The sequence below is a fragment of the Suillus subalutaceus genome (genome assembly GCF_016647625.1).
Source record: "Suillus subalutaceus strain FC151 chromosome Unknown DFJ58scaffold_120, whole genome shotgun sequence".
NCBI lineage: Eukaryota > Fungi > Basidiomycota > Agaricomycetes > Boletales > Suillaceae > Suillus > Suillus subalutaceus.
Window position 1 is genome coordinate 55,753 of NW_024540369.1, and position 15,885 is coordinate 71,637.

At 48.3% G+C, this 15,885-nt stretch overlaps 6 protein-coding genes across 6 annotated transcripts; 5 read left to right on the forward strand and 1 right to left on the reverse strand.

The window, feature by feature from the left end:
- The first annotated feature begins 57 nt into the window (after positions 1 to 57).
- DFJ58DRAFT_807081 (ribosome biogenesis protein Sqt1) lies at positions 58 to 1,828 on the forward strand. Its single transcript, XM_041391220.1, has 5 exons — positions 58 to 652; positions 706 to 778; positions 827 to 901; positions 955 to 1,334; positions 1,383 to 1,828. Exons 1-5 carry the CDS (start codon positions 176 to 178, stop codon positions 1,620 to 1,622), a joined length of 1,245 nt encoding a protein of 414 aa, XP_041239724.1. The 5' UTR covers positions 58 to 175; the 3' UTR covers positions 1,623 to 1,828.
- A 303-nt stretch (positions 1,829 to 2,131) lies between these two features.
- On the forward strand, positions 2,132 to 3,903 carry DFJ58DRAFT_807085 (uncharacterized protein). Its single transcript, XM_041391221.1, has 4 exons — positions 2,132 to 2,619; positions 2,676 to 3,207; positions 3,258 to 3,285; positions 3,342 to 3,903. Exons 1-4 carry the CDS (start codon positions 2,354 to 2,356, stop codon positions 3,491 to 3,493), a joined length of 978 nt encoding a protein of 325 aa, XP_041239725.1. The 5' UTR covers positions 2,132 to 2,353; the 3' UTR covers positions 3,494 to 3,903.
- A 4,703-nt stretch (positions 3,904 to 8,606) lies between these two features.
- DFJ58DRAFT_707601 (laccase) lies at positions 8,607 to 10,864 on the forward strand (the record flags this gene model as incomplete). The annotated part of the gene is made up of 12 exons (XM_041383761.1): positions 8,607 to 8,731; positions 8,782 to 8,833; positions 8,886 to 8,954; positions 9,014 to 9,163; positions 9,211 to 9,295; positions 9,345 to 9,372; positions 9,431 to 10,133; positions 10,186 to 10,206; positions 10,265 to 10,413; positions 10,469 to 10,492; positions 10,542 to 10,603; positions 10,653 to 10,864. The coding sequence occupies 12 exons, from the start codon at positions 8,607 to 8,609 to the stop codon at positions 10,724 to 10,726; spliced, it is 1,542 nt and encodes a 513-aa protein (XP_041239726.1). The 3' UTR covers positions 10,727 to 10,864.
- Positions 10,865 to 10,945: 81 nt separating this feature from the next.
- DFJ58DRAFT_807094 (uncharacterized protein) lies at positions 10,946 to 11,751 on the forward strand. Its single transcript, XM_041391222.1, has one exon. The coding sequence runs from the start codon at positions 11,341 to 11,343 to the stop codon at positions 11,644 to 11,646; it is 306 nt and encodes a 101-aa protein (XP_041239727.1). The 5' UTR covers positions 10,946 to 11,340; the 3' UTR covers positions 11,647 to 11,751.
- A 63-nt stretch (positions 11,752 to 11,814) lies between these two features.
- DFJ58DRAFT_66798 (uncharacterized protein) lies at positions 11,815 to 13,095 on the reverse strand. The gene has a single exon (XM_041382661.1). It carries the CDS (start codon positions 13,061 to 13,063, stop codon positions 12,035 to 12,037), a length of 1,029 nt encoding a protein of 342 aa, XP_041239728.1. The 5' UTR covers positions 13,064 to 13,095; the 3' UTR covers positions 11,815 to 12,034.
- An 885-nt stretch (positions 13,096 to 13,980) lies between these two features.
- On the forward strand, positions 13,981 to 15,585 carry DFJ58DRAFT_844817 (uncharacterized protein; the record flags this gene model as incomplete). Its single annotated transcript, XM_041393106.1, has 8 exons — positions 13,981 to 13,988; positions 14,050 to 14,085; positions 14,139 to 14,288; positions 14,343 to 14,420; positions 14,474 to 14,515; positions 14,566 to 14,655; positions 14,696 to 15,488; positions 15,535 to 15,585. The coding sequence occupies 8 exons, from the start codon at positions 13,981 to 13,983 to the stop codon at positions 15,583 to 15,585; spliced, it is 1,248 nt and encodes a 415-aa protein (XP_041239729.1).
- Positions 15,586 to 15,885: the final 300 nt, after the last annotated feature.

Here is a 15,885-nt window from a genome sequence, read left to right on the forward strand (position 1 = left end):
GTCAGCGGCTTAGAAGACTGAATCTACAGATAACCACGTGGTCGATTATCGATATCTTTTCGTTGTCATCTTTCGGTGTATCTAAGCTTTACTCAGCGCGAGATTTCTCAGCAATTGCAGCCATATAAGAGGGCTCCTCCAAAACAACGCCTACTATACCACCCAGATATTACCAATGAATACGGCCCAGGAAACAGCAGAGTACGTTGAAGAAGAAGAAGGGGAGGTGTTCATCGACTCGGGCGATGTACTTACAGAGGTTGCCGATGACGGCGATCATGTTATGGACGAGGATGATGAAGCAGAAGACGGGATCGACGATCTTCCATCTAATGTGAAGGACAACTCGTTGCAGCACTTTACCACTCACAGCGGCTCTGTGTTTGCTATATCATGTCATCCCACGGAACCGCTTGCAGTCTCCGGGGGTGAAGATGATCTTGGATACATATGGGACATTACGGATGGAGAAGTTATTGTGAAACTGACTGGACACACGGATAGCGTATGCAGCGCGTCTTTCAGCAGCGATGGTCAGATGGTCGCGACTGGTGGAATGGATGGCAAGGTGAGGATATGGAGAAGAGTTGGCACAGTGGACTTCAGAAATTGGGAGTTCTTGACTGAACTTCAGGGCCCAGATGAAGTGATTGTGAGTGTATCAGTAAACTCCATATTCACATACTAACGATGATTCAAATTCAGTGGCTACGCTGGCATCCCCGTGGATCAATTTTACTCGCAGGCTCCAATGATTCTACGGTTTGGTTGTGGCAATGTATGTCAATGATATACCAGCCGGCCCCTGATCTACTCACGTAAACAGTGCCATCGGGAAATACCATGCAGGTATTCGCTGGACACAGTGGTCCAGTTCAATGTGGAGAGTTTACGCCTGACGGTAAGTCCGACGTGCTGGAGCCCCATAAATAACATCAACTTTTGGTTTGCTAGGCAAGCGGATAGTAACCGCCTCTGAGGACGGAACTCTCATGTATTGGGATCCGCGATCACCAACTCCGTTGTTCAAACTCTCACCACAAGACGCCCGTTTTGATCTTGAGAACATTACATCTCTTGCAATAAACGCTTCTTCTACGCTCGCAGTTGTTGGTGGAACATCGGGGAGTGTGCGTGTAGTAAGTCTCAGCAAGGGTGAGGTGGTCGGTGCCCTTGGAGGACACGCTGAGGGGGAGAGCGTTGAAGCTGTACAATTTGTCGATCTCGCTGGAACAGGGAGCAGCCCTGGTGTTGTAGTCACTGGTGGGACGGATGGAAAAGCGTGTGTATGGGACCTCACCACAATGAGACTCCGCGCAACTCTCGAGCATCAGGTAAATTGATGTTTGTATTGGAAGGTTACTGCGCTCATATTCCCCAAGGATGCAGTGACGTCACTGCTGGCTCACCCGTCACCAAAAAGTCACTTGATAGTGTCAGCGTCCGCAGATAACACCCTCCGCACGTGGGATGCTCGCACTGGCGCGCTAGTTAAGGAACACACCGGGCACCATGGCCCTATACTTAGCGCGTCTCTTGGACTTCAAGGTTCTGTGGTTGTTAGCGGTGGGGATGATTCGGCTTGCCTAGTCTTCACTACGGAGGTCGACGAGTCAGGATAGAGGTCTGGTCGCTTTGTCATTTAAGTTCCTGGCACGTCGCAAGAACAAAACTCTTGTACAATCCAGTTGGAATTATAGATTATTCGAGAGTATGTGACTTGAGTAATACCGTGCAGTACTGCGGACAGACGACTCTTGGATCCCAAGCCAGCCAGTTGGTTAGTAACCTCCATCGCCATGCTTCCGATCGAGAAAACGGCTAGAAAGAGTAACAAGAAATTCAAGTTGGATGGCTGCTGATATACAGATGTGTGCATTCACAAGATCGTACAGCAGACTGCGATTTGAGTTCAATGGTGTCAGACATTTTTGATGGTCAAAGGATGGGAAGCACTAAGTAAAGATTCAGAACGGAAAGTCGGAGGCTTCAAGTGACATACCACGTGATCCGGAGCACTACTGGGGGCGATTCAACGTCAACTCGGAGCGCTACTTACACTGGCACTTACCTGACCTGTAGATTGCTACTTAGTGGATTTCCAGATATAAATTTTGCTACAGTAGGAGAAACTAAATGAAGAGCAGATACTTAAGTTACAGAGAATAAAACAACATTAATATTGAATGTATTACTCTAGTCGGATGTGTACTAGTCATCTCAGGTCTGCCAGAGCCACGCCACCCACGACTCATCACTCAGATTATACACGATCAAACATCAATATCCTTGTTCTTAATCCTTGTATTCGTTCTACTATACGTCTGGGAATCCATTATTTTGATTGACAGTCATGTATAACGGCTTCCAAGCTGATAGCAACAACCCGTTCTTGAACGAAGCTCAGTCTGCCCCTGCACACGCCCGCTTCCCCGATATTTCTGCATCGACCTATCCACAATCACCGCCGCAGGTGGGCTACCAGTCTTACGACACTGGGTATCAGCAACAGCCCCAGTTCCAACAACAACAATATCCGCAGTTTCAAGGACAAACACCCTATAACCAGCCACAGCAATACCAACAGAATCAGTATGCGTCTACGTCTTATGGTTTGGGGTATGTCAATCGTATACAGTATTCATTATATCGGCTTACTTTCCATGTTTCACCAGACAACTTGGCCCACAGCCAACTGGCATGCCTTTTCAGCCGTCTAGTCATTTCGGACAACAGCTAGCGTCCCAAGTAGACTTCCAGCAGCCTTATCAGCAATATCCTAACGGTTACCAGAATCAGTATGTTCAACAGCCGCAACAGCAATACGGAGGCTACCAAGGTGGCTACCAGCCTCAGCAGCAAACCCCAAGTCATCTCTCTGAGTTTGACCCATACGCGCCACACCCTACTACCCCTTCACACAACAGGTCAAGGTCTCAGCCAACCAGCCTTTCAAGCCAGAATCCTGGTGGTGCGATGCACCCTCGGGATTACATCCGTCAATATAAAGTTGAACTGGAGGCTTGGGACCCTTACACGTGGAAGCAGATGTTTAACGCCTGTGGTACGCTCAACGCAGCCTGGCTTACACGCAAGCAAGAGGCGGAGAGGGCAGTGCAGCAGCTAGGTGGGAACGGTGCACCGGGATTATTCGGCCCAACACCTGGTTATCAGGCGTACGGCAGCGAACTTCAGAGGTGGCAGGAGGTAATTGCTTCCTCATCGAATGCTTTACACTTGCTCACCCATTCCTCCAGATTGTGAAGGAAGCCAACTTGCATCATGGTAATCTATGTCTTCTACTGCGAGTTTTGCTAGTATTCATCACGCACTTTCTGCAGATACCATCGCGGCCTCTACATTTCAGCTGAAAGAGGTTCACTCCTCTTATAGACAGTCAGGTGATGCTGTGAGCAAGCGACGTGTGCGCGAATCTTGCAACGCTGCACTGTCGAACTTGCCCGACTGGCCTGCACCATTAAATGCCAATTAGTCTTGGCAGAATTTCTTCATCTTGCTATGGGTCATCAATGGGATCTACGTTACGATTGTTTACGCAACATGCTGCTGTATTTCTTGCACGTTTATTCTTAACTCTGTTGTAGATTACTAAGATCCGCGTCATGCTGTATTCCTGCGCATTGAGGGCGGTTTTTCTGTCTCCTTTTACATTATTTTCTCCTTTCTTTCTTGCAACCGAAACGAATGGGGGTCCAAGGTGGAAGTAAGTAACTACGTCATAATTTGAGACCTCGGAACTTCATGCATCATGTATCATATGTGCACTCGCGCATGGCGCATTTATCGGAGCGTCGAAAGACCTCACATGAACAAGAGAAGCTTACCCGGTACTTGGTCTCTTAAAACGCAGCACTGAAAGCTCAACTGTAATGGATTTTGTCTTTTCAATTCATCAAACTAGAGTCTTCTGAATCGGCTTGTTGGATTCTTACAGGCAGGCTCAGCGAGCGACAGAATGATGATTGCTTCATGCATGTGGTGCTATCGTTGATTCATCCCACTATGATGAGCCAAATATGTTTTAGTTGTGTATACTTGTGTAGATGCATTATGTTGCAAAAAGCCACCACTGAAGTATACATCGCACGTACGTAGGACACAAAAATATGAATATGAATATTTTACAAGCTCGCAACCTATCGCGCAAAAGATACGCATAGCTATCGAGTGAAGAATGTGTAGCTTGGGAGGAAGGATTGACGTCGAGTGCACGGACACGTCGCTTGTGTTCTCCCAAAATATGTCCCACGAGCCGAATACCACGCATATGCCACGCCTGCGCTAATCGTGACAACAATCCAGATTCTATCGTTGTACTAGCAGGCTGTGGGGATGAGGCACCCACATTGCCTGATGATGCAGTGTCGCCCGAGACGTTGGACAGTGGGGATAAAACACCCACTCGTGGCTCAACCCCGGTTACAAGATCCGCGAGTGGGGGTAATACACCCACATAATAACGCGTTCGATATTGTGGCCACAGCCCCGCGTCGTCATAAAATAAGCGCCGTTCGGCCCTATCGAAAACCTCCCTGATATGATCTGTAGTTTCGCCCTCAAGGAGCGAGGAAGCATTGTCACAGACTGGCACGCTATGCGCACGACGGATAGCCAAGAAGGCCGGCCAGAGAGTAAAGATGTGGTGCGTGCTTTCAAACGCATCACAACCAAGATGACACCAAGGCGGCGTATCGCGAAAGCGGCGATGCCGCACTTGCGCGATGTCAAGTTGTGATAATCGGGCGTATAATTGTACGGCGGCAGAGAATGAACTAGACGCCCGTGTGTACGGCAAGTCATGCAGGAGATGGCGGTCGTACACTAGTGCGAGAGTAAAGGCTTGGACCGGGTAGAAAGAGTCGTTTGACGTATAAGCATCCTCAAGCCGGGGAACAACGAAAGAATATAATTACACTCGATGAACCCACAACCAGGTGCAAAGATAGTATAGTCATCCATAGAAAATGTCGCGCGCGGTGCAGAGGCAAGGCCCCCCGCTATGTTACGCTGAAGAGGCCATGTGATCTACATAATCGTTGGCTAGACATTCGGGTGTGAGATCGCCTGCGTGAGCAGTAGTCTAGAATAGCGAGAGAGAAGGAGACGGGCAATGTTACTGAAACTTCGAAGGAGGGAAAATAACTATCGGTCCAGGTTGTACAACGAACGCGCCGGTTGACCAATCCAGATGTAGGGCAGGGCACATCCAGGACCAATAAGTGCACGGTATCGTGTCTTGTGACCGGTAAAGACGGAGTAGGCCCGGTTTGGATTATAACAAAATAGCAGCTATGTAAGCTCGCCATGCAATACTTACAGTGTGTTGCATATCAAACTGCAGTGCGAATTTTTGAAAAATTCGGCCTCGCTGCCTTTACCGGGGCTTTTCCATCCAAATTAGGCAAAGTAGTGTCATACTTTCCGCGTGCTTGACCACATTTAGATACAAAAGTCTCGGTAAAGGCAGCGAGGCCGAATTTTTCAAAAATTCGCACTGCAGTTTGATATGCAACACACTGTACCTGCACCATGGCTCACAAGGAAATGGAAACCACATTACTTACGTTACTGTCACCTAGCAGTGACAGCGGCACCGATCGCAGCACACCGCCCCAAAATATGTGCATAGGCTCCGAGTCGGGCCCCGGGGTGCTGCGGTATTGCACAATTGCCAAGCTGCAGCGCTTATTTCCGACAAGTCTTGTCGAACACTCATCATCATGTCATTCTTTGAACAGCACCTGTTTGACAAGCCGGAGGCTCGATCACTGAGGCTCTGCAGGAAACTATCAGTGGGAACGATCAACATGATTGGGACCCAAATTTAATGCTGCACTGGAACCACGTTCCCGATTATGATGAAAATGGGCTTGAGGTGCTATGCTTTCTGACTTTCGAAACGGTCCTAGTTCAACTTGGCGCAGGCCAGATTTCAGATCTTCAGACACGTCAGGACCTCAGAAACGACAGGTAACAAAATCCCATGGAGACCTGACTTGGAGGAGAATTCGGAGTTGTGCGCTGTAGAAGGTGAAGTGCGTGCGAATCTGATCTGAGTACGGTAGAGTAAAATTTTGGGTGCCGCTGCAAGTCTTTGATGGGATTGACAACCAACTCGCTGGTCCACGACCCGCTTTGATTCGATTTCTTCACTGTCTGCCTTCGATTATCTCTCCCGCCGTGTCCCACCCCTGAACGCTTCCATCCCCCCTCACGCACGCAATTGTCTTTCTATCCGGTAAAGTGCCAGTGCACATATGCCCCTCCCTTGCCTCACGGTTCCCCAACAATAAGTCCCGTATCACAAATCCACCTGCGCATCTTGCCGTCGTCTGCACCAGTCACAACGCGGGTGTTGTCATGCAAGAAGATGAAAATCTCAAATTTTCTTTCACGGCCTTCAAATTCGTGCTTTGAAGTTGGTTTGTTGGATTGCGATGGCGGTTCAATCTCCGGCGTCGCGAGGGTTCTATAATCAAACAATGTAGCTTCCCGAGTACTAGTGCTCGTTGCCACAATGAATTTTAGTTCAGAAGAAATAATTTCCTGGACGGTCAGCGTTGTGGAAGGCTTCTGCGTTTTTCTGGCTGACTCAATTCGTGGTCAAGTATCACGGATACTTCGTGGCAAGCCGACAAGGAGGGTGAGTTGTATTTGTGTCGCTGGCATGAAGTCTGTGAGACAGCGCTAAGCGTCTTTCTACAGGTTCATATACTCATACAGCAAGCTTGTCTTCCATCTCGGTTGGCTCCATGCTTCCAAGCCATGAGTTATACCTACTATTGTTCCTCTTCAGAATGGCTCTTATACTGCGGCGGTATCATCAATATTCCGAGTTCAGCAAGTTACCTTGCCCGATTTTTATGCTTGGTTTTACAGCATATGGATGTCGGCATATTGCATGGTCATATACCAGCGCCACCATGTTTTTTAAAACCAGAGACAGGGATGAGCCATCCTGATGCATTCCTAACTTTTCAGAGGGAGGGTGTCATGTAACCAGTCTAGCGGTTGCTGTCCACCCAACGCCCAGTGCTTGTCATTTTGATGTTCGTAGTAATATCTTGCCATCATTGCCAACTTGCACGTGCGGGCTTCTCTGGTCGAGTTCGTACAGCTTCAAAGGGATTGCGAACTTCAGCCCGTCGGAGCAAGTTATTCTCTGACAGTGATATATACAGGTTTCAGGAACGTTATCCGCAACTCGTGGTGGTCCCGTATCAAGACAGAAGACAAATACATGTTATCACAACAGCCCCTGTGTGTAAATTTAAAGAGTTTAGAACAACGGCCGCCCCCTTGCTGATTTCGGAATATGGGCGCGATTACGCGGCCTAGTACTCCCCTCCTTCCATTGATCCGATGCGAGGCGCTTATGATTGCATCAAGTCTATTGCAACCAGCTACAACCCTAGTTCTGTATTTAAACCGATGACATTTATAGCCTCCATTTTCAAATTACCAGCCCCTTCTGGAATACACGCAAATCTGTCACCTGACCTCAGCGGCCATCATGATTCACCAATGTTGGTTGGATGGTGTTCATGCACCTATACATGTACTGGATGGCTCCAAGACGTCGCCGCAGCCCAGAAATCAAATCCCATAACATACTGTTGGATGACGGTACGTTTTTTTGAACTGCGGAGATATAATTAAACTTGCTCCATCATTTGACAGTTCATTAAACACATTAACAGGCAACGTTACGCGGAGGGCGGCAGCTACTTGCACCTGAAAATTGCTGTAAGCCGACCGTGCGCCTACGGAGCCCATTCAAATCTGTCACTAGTTACTGAGCAACTACTATGCAACGTGGCTGCGTCACGAAAGATCTGCCGAAGCTTGTGCTTATGAATCTCCATACCGGTCTCGAACTGGGCAATTCATCGATGCTGTGTCTCAGGTCAGGTCTTGAAGACCAATAGTCATGAGTATTTTGTTAACTCTTCCGAGGCTTGGTGTACATGTTCTGGTACTGGCATAGGTTGGCTAAAGATCGGACCCTATGCATTATACAAAGTGCTCCGTCGTGTCCTACTGGATTCCTACATGCCCAAAAGAGGTCTCACGGCGGTAGGGGTAGCCGTCTGGAACTATTTAGGCGATACGCTGCGACGTCCGGCCAAGCTGTCATCCCACAGCGCAAGATGCGGAAGAAATCAAAGCGCATTCAGGCACTCCGGTCAGTTGACAAGTTCCTGTTGGGTGCTACCCAGATTCAAAGAACTCGTATCGCTGATTGGCGATATTACATTCTGAAGCCCAGTGCCTTTCACAGGTAATCAATTTTTTTTTCATTTTACAAGTCCGTAACACATTCGAGTTGATTGGCGGAGACCTAAAGGTGGGAATCTGCTAGGACGTACTAGTATGAGGAATTACTGCCTCACAGTCGATTATTTCGATCCACGAATCGGAAGATGTGTAGGCTGACTCTCAGTGGCAGCGTTGTGAAGCTGCTTGAGCGCGCAGGGAGCCCTGCGCTCATGCGGGCCGTGCATCCTGATACCAGGGGCACTACTTAAGCTGAAGGATGCGTTATGTCTCGCTCATCTTCCTCCCATTGACTTGAGCGTTGTGTCATGTTCCAACTCTATGTATTCTTGTGCTTTCTGGCAAGCCTCCAGAGCCACGCCGCGACTATTGGTCCAGTTTCTGACCTCGTCGTTGCCAATGGCATTGTATCCCCAGACGGGTTCACCAGGACGTCAGTGTTTGATGCATTTTCGACCTATTTGATTACTGAAGTCATTACAGGGCAGTTCTTGCCGGCGGTACTCATCCCGGGCCCACGATCATGGCTCAGAAGGTGGTATCTATTTTGCATGCGCAAACTCTTGGTTGACCTCATGTGTATTAAGGGGGATACGTTCAAGATTAACGTCACAAACCAACTAAGTAACGAGTCGATGCTAACGAGCACCAGTATCGTAAGCACCGTGACCGGCTGATAAATGCATGTAGGAACTAACAATGATGTCTATCGCAGCACTGGCATGGGCTATTCCAACATCATAGTAACCAAATGGATGGCGTGGCATTTGTTACGCAATGTCCGATCACTCCAGGATACTCTTTTTTATATGAGTTCAATGCTGGCGACCAAGTAGGAACCTACTGGTATCACTCTCATTATGGAGTTCGTACTTTAATTTTTCACGGTGTCAGAAACTGAATTCAATTCAGGTCCAATACTGTGATGGTCTACGAGGCCCGCTGATCATCTACGACCCCAACGACCCATACAGTTCGTTGTACGATATTGATGACGGTGAGTGATTTCGACGAAATGAAGTTGCGCTTCTCACATTTGAGTGAAGAGTCTAGCATTATCACATTGATGGACTGGTAAGAAAAGAAAAGGCTGATGGATCTTTTCCTGTTGTTAAATCAGCTTGCTTTGTAGGTATAACCTGCCGTCGCCTCTGGTACAGAGACAAGTGACTCCCGACTCGGTGCTTATTAACGGCGTCGGGCGTTACGATGGAGGGCCGGATGTGCCTCTCGCCGTCATCAATGTTCAGCCACGAAAGCGATATCGTTTCCGCTTACTGAACATGGCGTGCAAGTCCAACTACATTTTCTCGATCGATGGCCATAATCTTACCATAATCGAGGTTGATGGCCAATACGTCGAGCCGCTCGTGGTAGACTTTATTCAGATCTATGCTGCTCAACGATACTCCTTCATTCTTGAGACAAACCAGCCTATCGACAACTATTGGGTGCATGCCAATCCCGATTCGGGTACAAATGCCACAGCTATTTTACGTTATGCAGGCTCTCCCGATGCAGACCCAAAGAACATGACAATCTCGGACTTGGCAGCTCTAAATGAGACTAGCCTACACCCCCTATCACCGCCTTCATCTCGTTTACTACAGGAACCAGACGTCAAACTTGATCTTATTCTTGGGAAAAATCTGTCCAATTTCAACTTCCTCATCAATGGCGTCCAGTACATTTCTCCTAGTATTCCAGTCCTACTACAGTTACTGAGCGGTGATATGACGGCGGCGGATCTTGCACCCAACGGCTCCGTATACACTCTGCCACGGAATAAGGTTATCCAAGTTTCATTCAACCCCGATAATTCTCCTGGGGGTCCTGTGAGTCCATTATGTATGTCCTTGATCGACAGCGACTGACACATTTTGACAGCATCCATTCCACCTGCATGGGGTACGTCTTAGCGTGTCATCTACATACACCCGATGTACTAATAATAAGTGGTTCATAGCACACCTTCGCTGTCATCAGAAGTGCTGGAAGTAGCAGTTATAACTATGTCAACCCCGTCATGCGTGACACCGTGGACACTGGCAACACTGGTGATCGTGTGACTATCCGCTTCATCACCGATAACCCTGGGCCTTGGATGTTGCATTGGTAAGCGTCGTGTCTATGTCTTTTTAGCTGGCAATGACTTTCGGTCTTTGTGAAGTCATATCGATTGGCATCTCTACGCGTGAGTTGTTCCTTTCACTGAGCCTGGACTCGAATTAATGGGTCCATAGCGGACTAGCCCTAGTATTTGCAGAGGCTCCTGAAGATGTAGCGGCTTCGCAGCCTATCAATAGTAAGCACCGAGCACTATGAACTAGACCCAGTCTGACAATCAACGTTAGATGCTTCGAAGCAGCTCTGTCCGATATACAATAGCGTTCCTCAGCAATATTTCCCTCTCCCTCCCGTTGATTGATATTTTGTATTTTGGACTATGCCTCTTTTTGTTCTAGAGAACACCAAGCAGGAATTTTTTTGGCAAATGCGATTTGTACTAATAGATTCATAATAAAGGACACGGTAGATAGTAAATATCCCCTATTTGTAATGTGGAAGCTATGTTCGAGGTGTGGTGCCTTGTATTGTATATTCATTGCATGACTTGAACGTCTTGGCTGACTAAGCCTTCGGAATCGCTCCATGGGATGGGGAACCTTCCGATTCTCCTCGAACCTCCCTACTCCGACGTCATCCGCCTGCCGTGGATTATTCAACGCGTTTCGTCGATTTCCCCACTTGAAAACACATGTCGATGCTGTGAGCATTGATATCGATCCTGAAATCTAGTCATTCCAGCATACCTCTACAAAATCTCAACGTGGGCTTCTCTATCGTAGCAGATGCTAAAGTTGCCGCTCGTATCATTTTCAGCGTCGAACAAGTTGGCCATGCGGACTTGGAGAAGTGGGAGGTGAACCAGTACCTTCAATCTTCTGGCTGTCCTATCACACCGGAACTACTACGAGGTCCCGGCGACCTGAATTGGGGATTATCTGGTTCGGGGCGATTGTCCTGGAGTTGTAGTTGTTGATGGTTGCAACTGTTTTCTCCCCTCTGATGTCGAATGGCTGTATGATATACGTTTGTGTTACGCATGCCCTAGGTATTGATCACACACGAATGAACAGTTATCGTGTATTTAGGGCTACGCTCCAACATAAGCAATCGCATGTGCCCTGGCAGTGTCACTCAAGGCTAGTATCATTTCTTCTTGTCATATATATCATTCTACCTGGTACAGTTTTCCGAGTCATTGTTCTCTTGTCGTCCACTCGTACAGTTACACTGAAATACACCTATACTGTAGGAGCGTTAGTTGAATCCTCTCGCGAATGATCTCGCTGCATATCCCTCGAAAAACACTATCAGTCATCTTCTTCGTCTGTCACCATCATCCCCAAAGCATCTGACACCTCCTGCCATCGATTCCCACCCATTCCGTGGGGCGTGACGCTCTTAAGCCGGGGTGCCATCGCATGCAAGAACCGCGAGATCGAGATTGACTCCTCCGTCAGCTCTGACGATGACTCACGCAAAGGGCGCACGGGGCACTCGATCTCGATAGGCGACGGCCCGACTTCTAGTTTGGTGAAGCGCGTGTTAGGTTGCAGACCTACTTCGTCGTCGTCTGCATGTTTATTATCTGTAAGTACATCGACCCGCACCATGACATCCAGGCAGAGCGAGACCTCGCGCAACTCGCGACAGCGCCTGAAAAGGATATTCAAAGCATACAAGGATACGGGGGTATTGCGCGGCCCCAAGTCAAGAATGTGGAGATGAGGGCATGTACGAGCGAGCGTGGAGATGTCGGTGTCTGTGAGTATGATCGAGGTTGTGGGGCCAGGAGAGAGTACGAGGGTGCTGAGGCCTGCAAGACTTGGATGCGCAGGAAAGATATGAAAAGGTCCAAAGTGTCATCGGATGAGATGTGCAAGTGGGTGAGTGCCGGAAAGGGCTGGGAGATGTGGAGAGGTGCGGTAGGAATGTTGTCGAGACCTAGCTTTAAGGTGAGCGACCGGAGCGATGGCCAGGACATGATAACGTTAAGCACTGTGCTCGGGACATCGTATAAATACCCGGGCCGGTCAAGGAGTGTCAATGAAAACTCTGTGAGACCATCGGGATAGCTGATGAGGAGGGACTCGATTTGTGACAGATCTGAGTCTGAGTCTTCGTAGAAGAGGCTGCCCTTGATCTCAAGAGATTTGAGGCGGGGTGCGGAGGTATGGAGCGCAGGGATGATGGCTTTGCGAAATGAAGAACCGTCCGAGTCTGATAAGAGGTCGAGGTCGAGGATCTCAACTGTGGGTAAGAGGAGTTTGAGAACTGAGATACAGATGAAAGAACAATCGTTCCATGCGAGGGATCGTAAGTTTGGGAAGAAAGGTGCTTGCTTTTGAGCACATGCAAGAAGGGATGGATATGCATTGCCATCCTGACGTGGTTGTGATAGAATCTGTACGCGGGAAGCGAGGACCAACGGACGAAATGTATCAGGATGGAGCATTGAAGGTCTGGATGAGAGAGTAAGAGGCCATAAGTTTCTCAGATGAGAATAAAGAACATTCAACGCTAAATCTCGAAATGCACGGCAGGTGAGTGCAAGTCGGAAGGTGGAACGTCGATCCTGAGTTTCCGGTGATGGTATGAGATTAGGCAATAAATGTGAGCAGAAACGTCGTTGTCTATCGTTGAACACAAAATAAAAAATCACTTCCAGGATCTCACTTACGCAAAGACACTGGTGCATGTCGAGAGTGAAGCAGGTGTCCTCGATTTAGATTAGCATCAAAGTAACTTTGCAAAGTGCAGGGAAGTGTCCGAATAAAGAAACTCCTGGAAGCCTTTGCACAACAGACCAAAACAACGCTCACCTTCCCTTCTGACATACTAACTGAGGGCTATGGCGAATTCTAATATCAATACAACTCTTGCGTGAGGCGTGCAGCTATGCCTCGTACAAAATTTATCACAACTGTGGATTGTTGATATAGCTATCTCAAATCGATATGTAATCTATCTTGTTTTTCCTCACAGTATAACTGTTGACGGATGGTTCAGCACAGAGAATGCTACCCTCATCTTGCATCATAATCGGGTGTCTATATACTGGACAAATTTAAGCTATACAACTGCCCGCTCGTGCTCGAGTTTGCTGGCTGCTGTCTTAAGCAGGTACCGCTGCCAAAGTTCATGGTGGTGGTCGAGTGTGCCGTGACACTACTCCTCGAGAATGCCGTTGTTCACATCCTGGGAACCTTATCGGAGTTGTACTGCTCCATATGTAATGTGATCCTCTGGTGAATAACCACCGGTACTTTGATTGTCACATTCCACGTTTACCAAGGGTAAGTGACCTTTGTGATCTTGTGGACTGTGTGTGATGCTACAAAGCAGTATATTCTAAATTGAATTCACAAGCCCACAGGAGCGTTTCCTATATGGAAGTATCCACAGACGCTTCCATTTTTCCGATATGTTGTCGGGGCACAATGCTAAATCGATGGCTTCAATGCATGTCCACAGGCCATCCTTTGTCTACCGCTTTGCTGCCTGTCGCAAGTTATAAAAACCCCTCATCGTTATCTCGTCCACTTCTCTCATTACTGCTCTATTTTTCAACTTCATCTTGTCATCTTAGCCACTTCGCTTATTTGATTCATCGATATGTCTATGTGAGTCTACTCACATCTCAGTTCGATATCTTTATATGCTAACGATGGCTTTCACATCTAGTTCCTCATTTCACTCCCTTCAAACGCAAATCGATAGGTTGGTCTTCAACCTTGAGTTCAATGGCGGACTTCATCTTATCGTTTTCTTAGCGAGTCTATGCCTATGTCAAATGACCACCAGTCGCTCCCTGGCGACCCAGATTTCTTTCAGCTTACCCAAGAAGACGTAGCTAACTTGGTCTCGGTTTACCAAATCCAAAGTGATAAATTATCCCCTGAACTGCTCGCCCAGTGGGATGAGTACGTCCTTCTAGCACATTCAAATCATTTACTCAAGCTCACGACCTTTGACAGATTGTTTAACTACAGCGAGGAATTACGTGCCTGTGACGCAAACGCGCTGGCAGGCCAAGCCGATGCTAACGTTAATGGGTAAGTCGATTTAATTAGCCTACCTGGGCCAAGCAACTCACATCCAACCACAGATCAAACTATGATGAAGTAGCAACGCCGCAACAACTTGAAGGGTACGCGACACTCAAACAGAGTCCCCATCATTACTTATTTGTTTCTCCAGGACTTCGTCCGATTTACAATATGTTCAAGATCCTCAGGCGTCGTTTCCGACATTGGAGAATTTTACGGCCCCAGTGACTGATCTTCCCCAGTTACCCCACAATGATCCCGCGCTTTACTACCCTCCGCAGCCCAATGTTGTCCCGCAAGCGCCCCCCCCAAGGCGACGCATGGCCCCAGCATGAATATGGCCATGGTTATTTCATGAACGGGCCTCCCGGTGCGTATCATACACAGCCCTCTGCCGCACCACAAGGCCCCGCATTGCCCCAGTATGAATATCATCCTGGTGATGTGTATTATTCGCAGCCTTCTGCAGAAGTTCAAGCACCGCTGCAGGGCCACGCATGGCCCCAACATGGATATCATCCCGCACCCTCCTACCCTTATCAGCAACCTCAGACCGTCGCGGGTCCGTACTACCCTTACCAACAACCTCAGACCATCGCGGGTCCGTCCAACACGTATTACCCCACCGCGACATTCCCTCAAGGTCAAGTTGAAGATGCTCCCTTGCAGACGGTATCTAGTGCGGGCTCAAGTGTAAAGCCTTCTTCCTCTGCTCTCGACGAGACAGCTTCTGCAAAGCCTCGCAAGCGTAAATCCCGCGAGACCTTTATATTCGTGGACTGTAGTTCAAGTTCGTATGTTCCACCAACAACCCACAAGCGCAGACGCCAGAACGGCAAGGACCATGGCATCAGCCAGGGGAAGTTTGGCCCGTACACGCTAGCAGACGCCAGTGCCACAATCATGGTCATGCCTGTTCATGACCCAAAGCCGGTCGACATCAGTAGCCGCAGGACCCATGATCCCCACGGCAATCCCCTTCGGACGAGGAGATTTGGGGTGATGGAACTGGATGATTCCTACCCCAGCATGTCCGACAACGTTACGACGGAGCCCTCATCAGAACTGATCTGCGTACGCTCATGCGATTGGACTGACCAGCCATGTGGTCTGTTCGTAGAGGTGGACAAGATCCGGATCGAAGACCACCTATGGTGTTGGCATGGTGTGAAGAAACGCATTCTCTGCCAATTCGAGGATTGCTCGGACGTAGAGGTGATGATTGTTGAGAGGTGATCCGTCAGAGCACTGAGCCGGTTCCAGATAGATATATCTAACGGTTCCAGTTCTATGTACCTTAGCTGCCACTGTTACTGACTGTCATCCACCCTAGTTACTGACCATTTTTCTCTTTGCTACTTAAGGATGGCTAGACGCTACACCCGCACCTCAGTCTTTCTTCCATTGACTGAGGTGCGTATACCATTCACATTATACTATACATGATACTTACTAGCGCCCTACAGACTCG

Coding starts and splice junctions, on each gene's coding strand:
- DFJ58DRAFT_807081 (XM_041391220.1), top strand. CDS start 176: ATGAATACGGCCCAGGAAACAGCAGAGTACGTTGAAGAAGAAGAAGGG. Junction 779..826: donor TACGGTTTGGTTGTGGCAAT/GTATGTCAATGA, acceptor TCACGTAAACAG/TGCCATCGGGAAATACCATG. Junction 1,335..1,382: donor GCGCAACTCTCGAGCATCAG/GTAAATTGATGT, acceptor ATATTCCCCAAG/GATGCAGTGACGTCACTGCT.
- DFJ58DRAFT_807085 (XM_041391221.1), top strand. CDS start 2,354: ATGTATAACGGCTTCCAAGCTGATAGCAACAACCCGTTCTTGAACGAA. Junction 2,620..2,675: donor TCTACGTCTTATGGTTTGGG/GTATGTCAATCG, acceptor ATGTTTCACCAG/ACAACTTGGCCCACAGCCAA. Junction 3,208..3,257: donor AACTTCAGAGGTGGCAGGAG/GTAATTGCTTCC, acceptor CCATTCCTCCAG/ATTGTGAAGGAAGCCAACTT.
- DFJ58DRAFT_807094 (XM_041391222.1), top strand. CDS start 11,341: ATGGTTGCAACTGTTTTCTCCCCTCTGATGTCGAATGGCTGTATGATA.
- DFJ58DRAFT_66798 (XM_041382661.1), bottom strand. CDS start 13,063: ATGCACCAGTGTCTTTGCGTAAGTGAGATCCTGGAAGTGATTTTTTAT.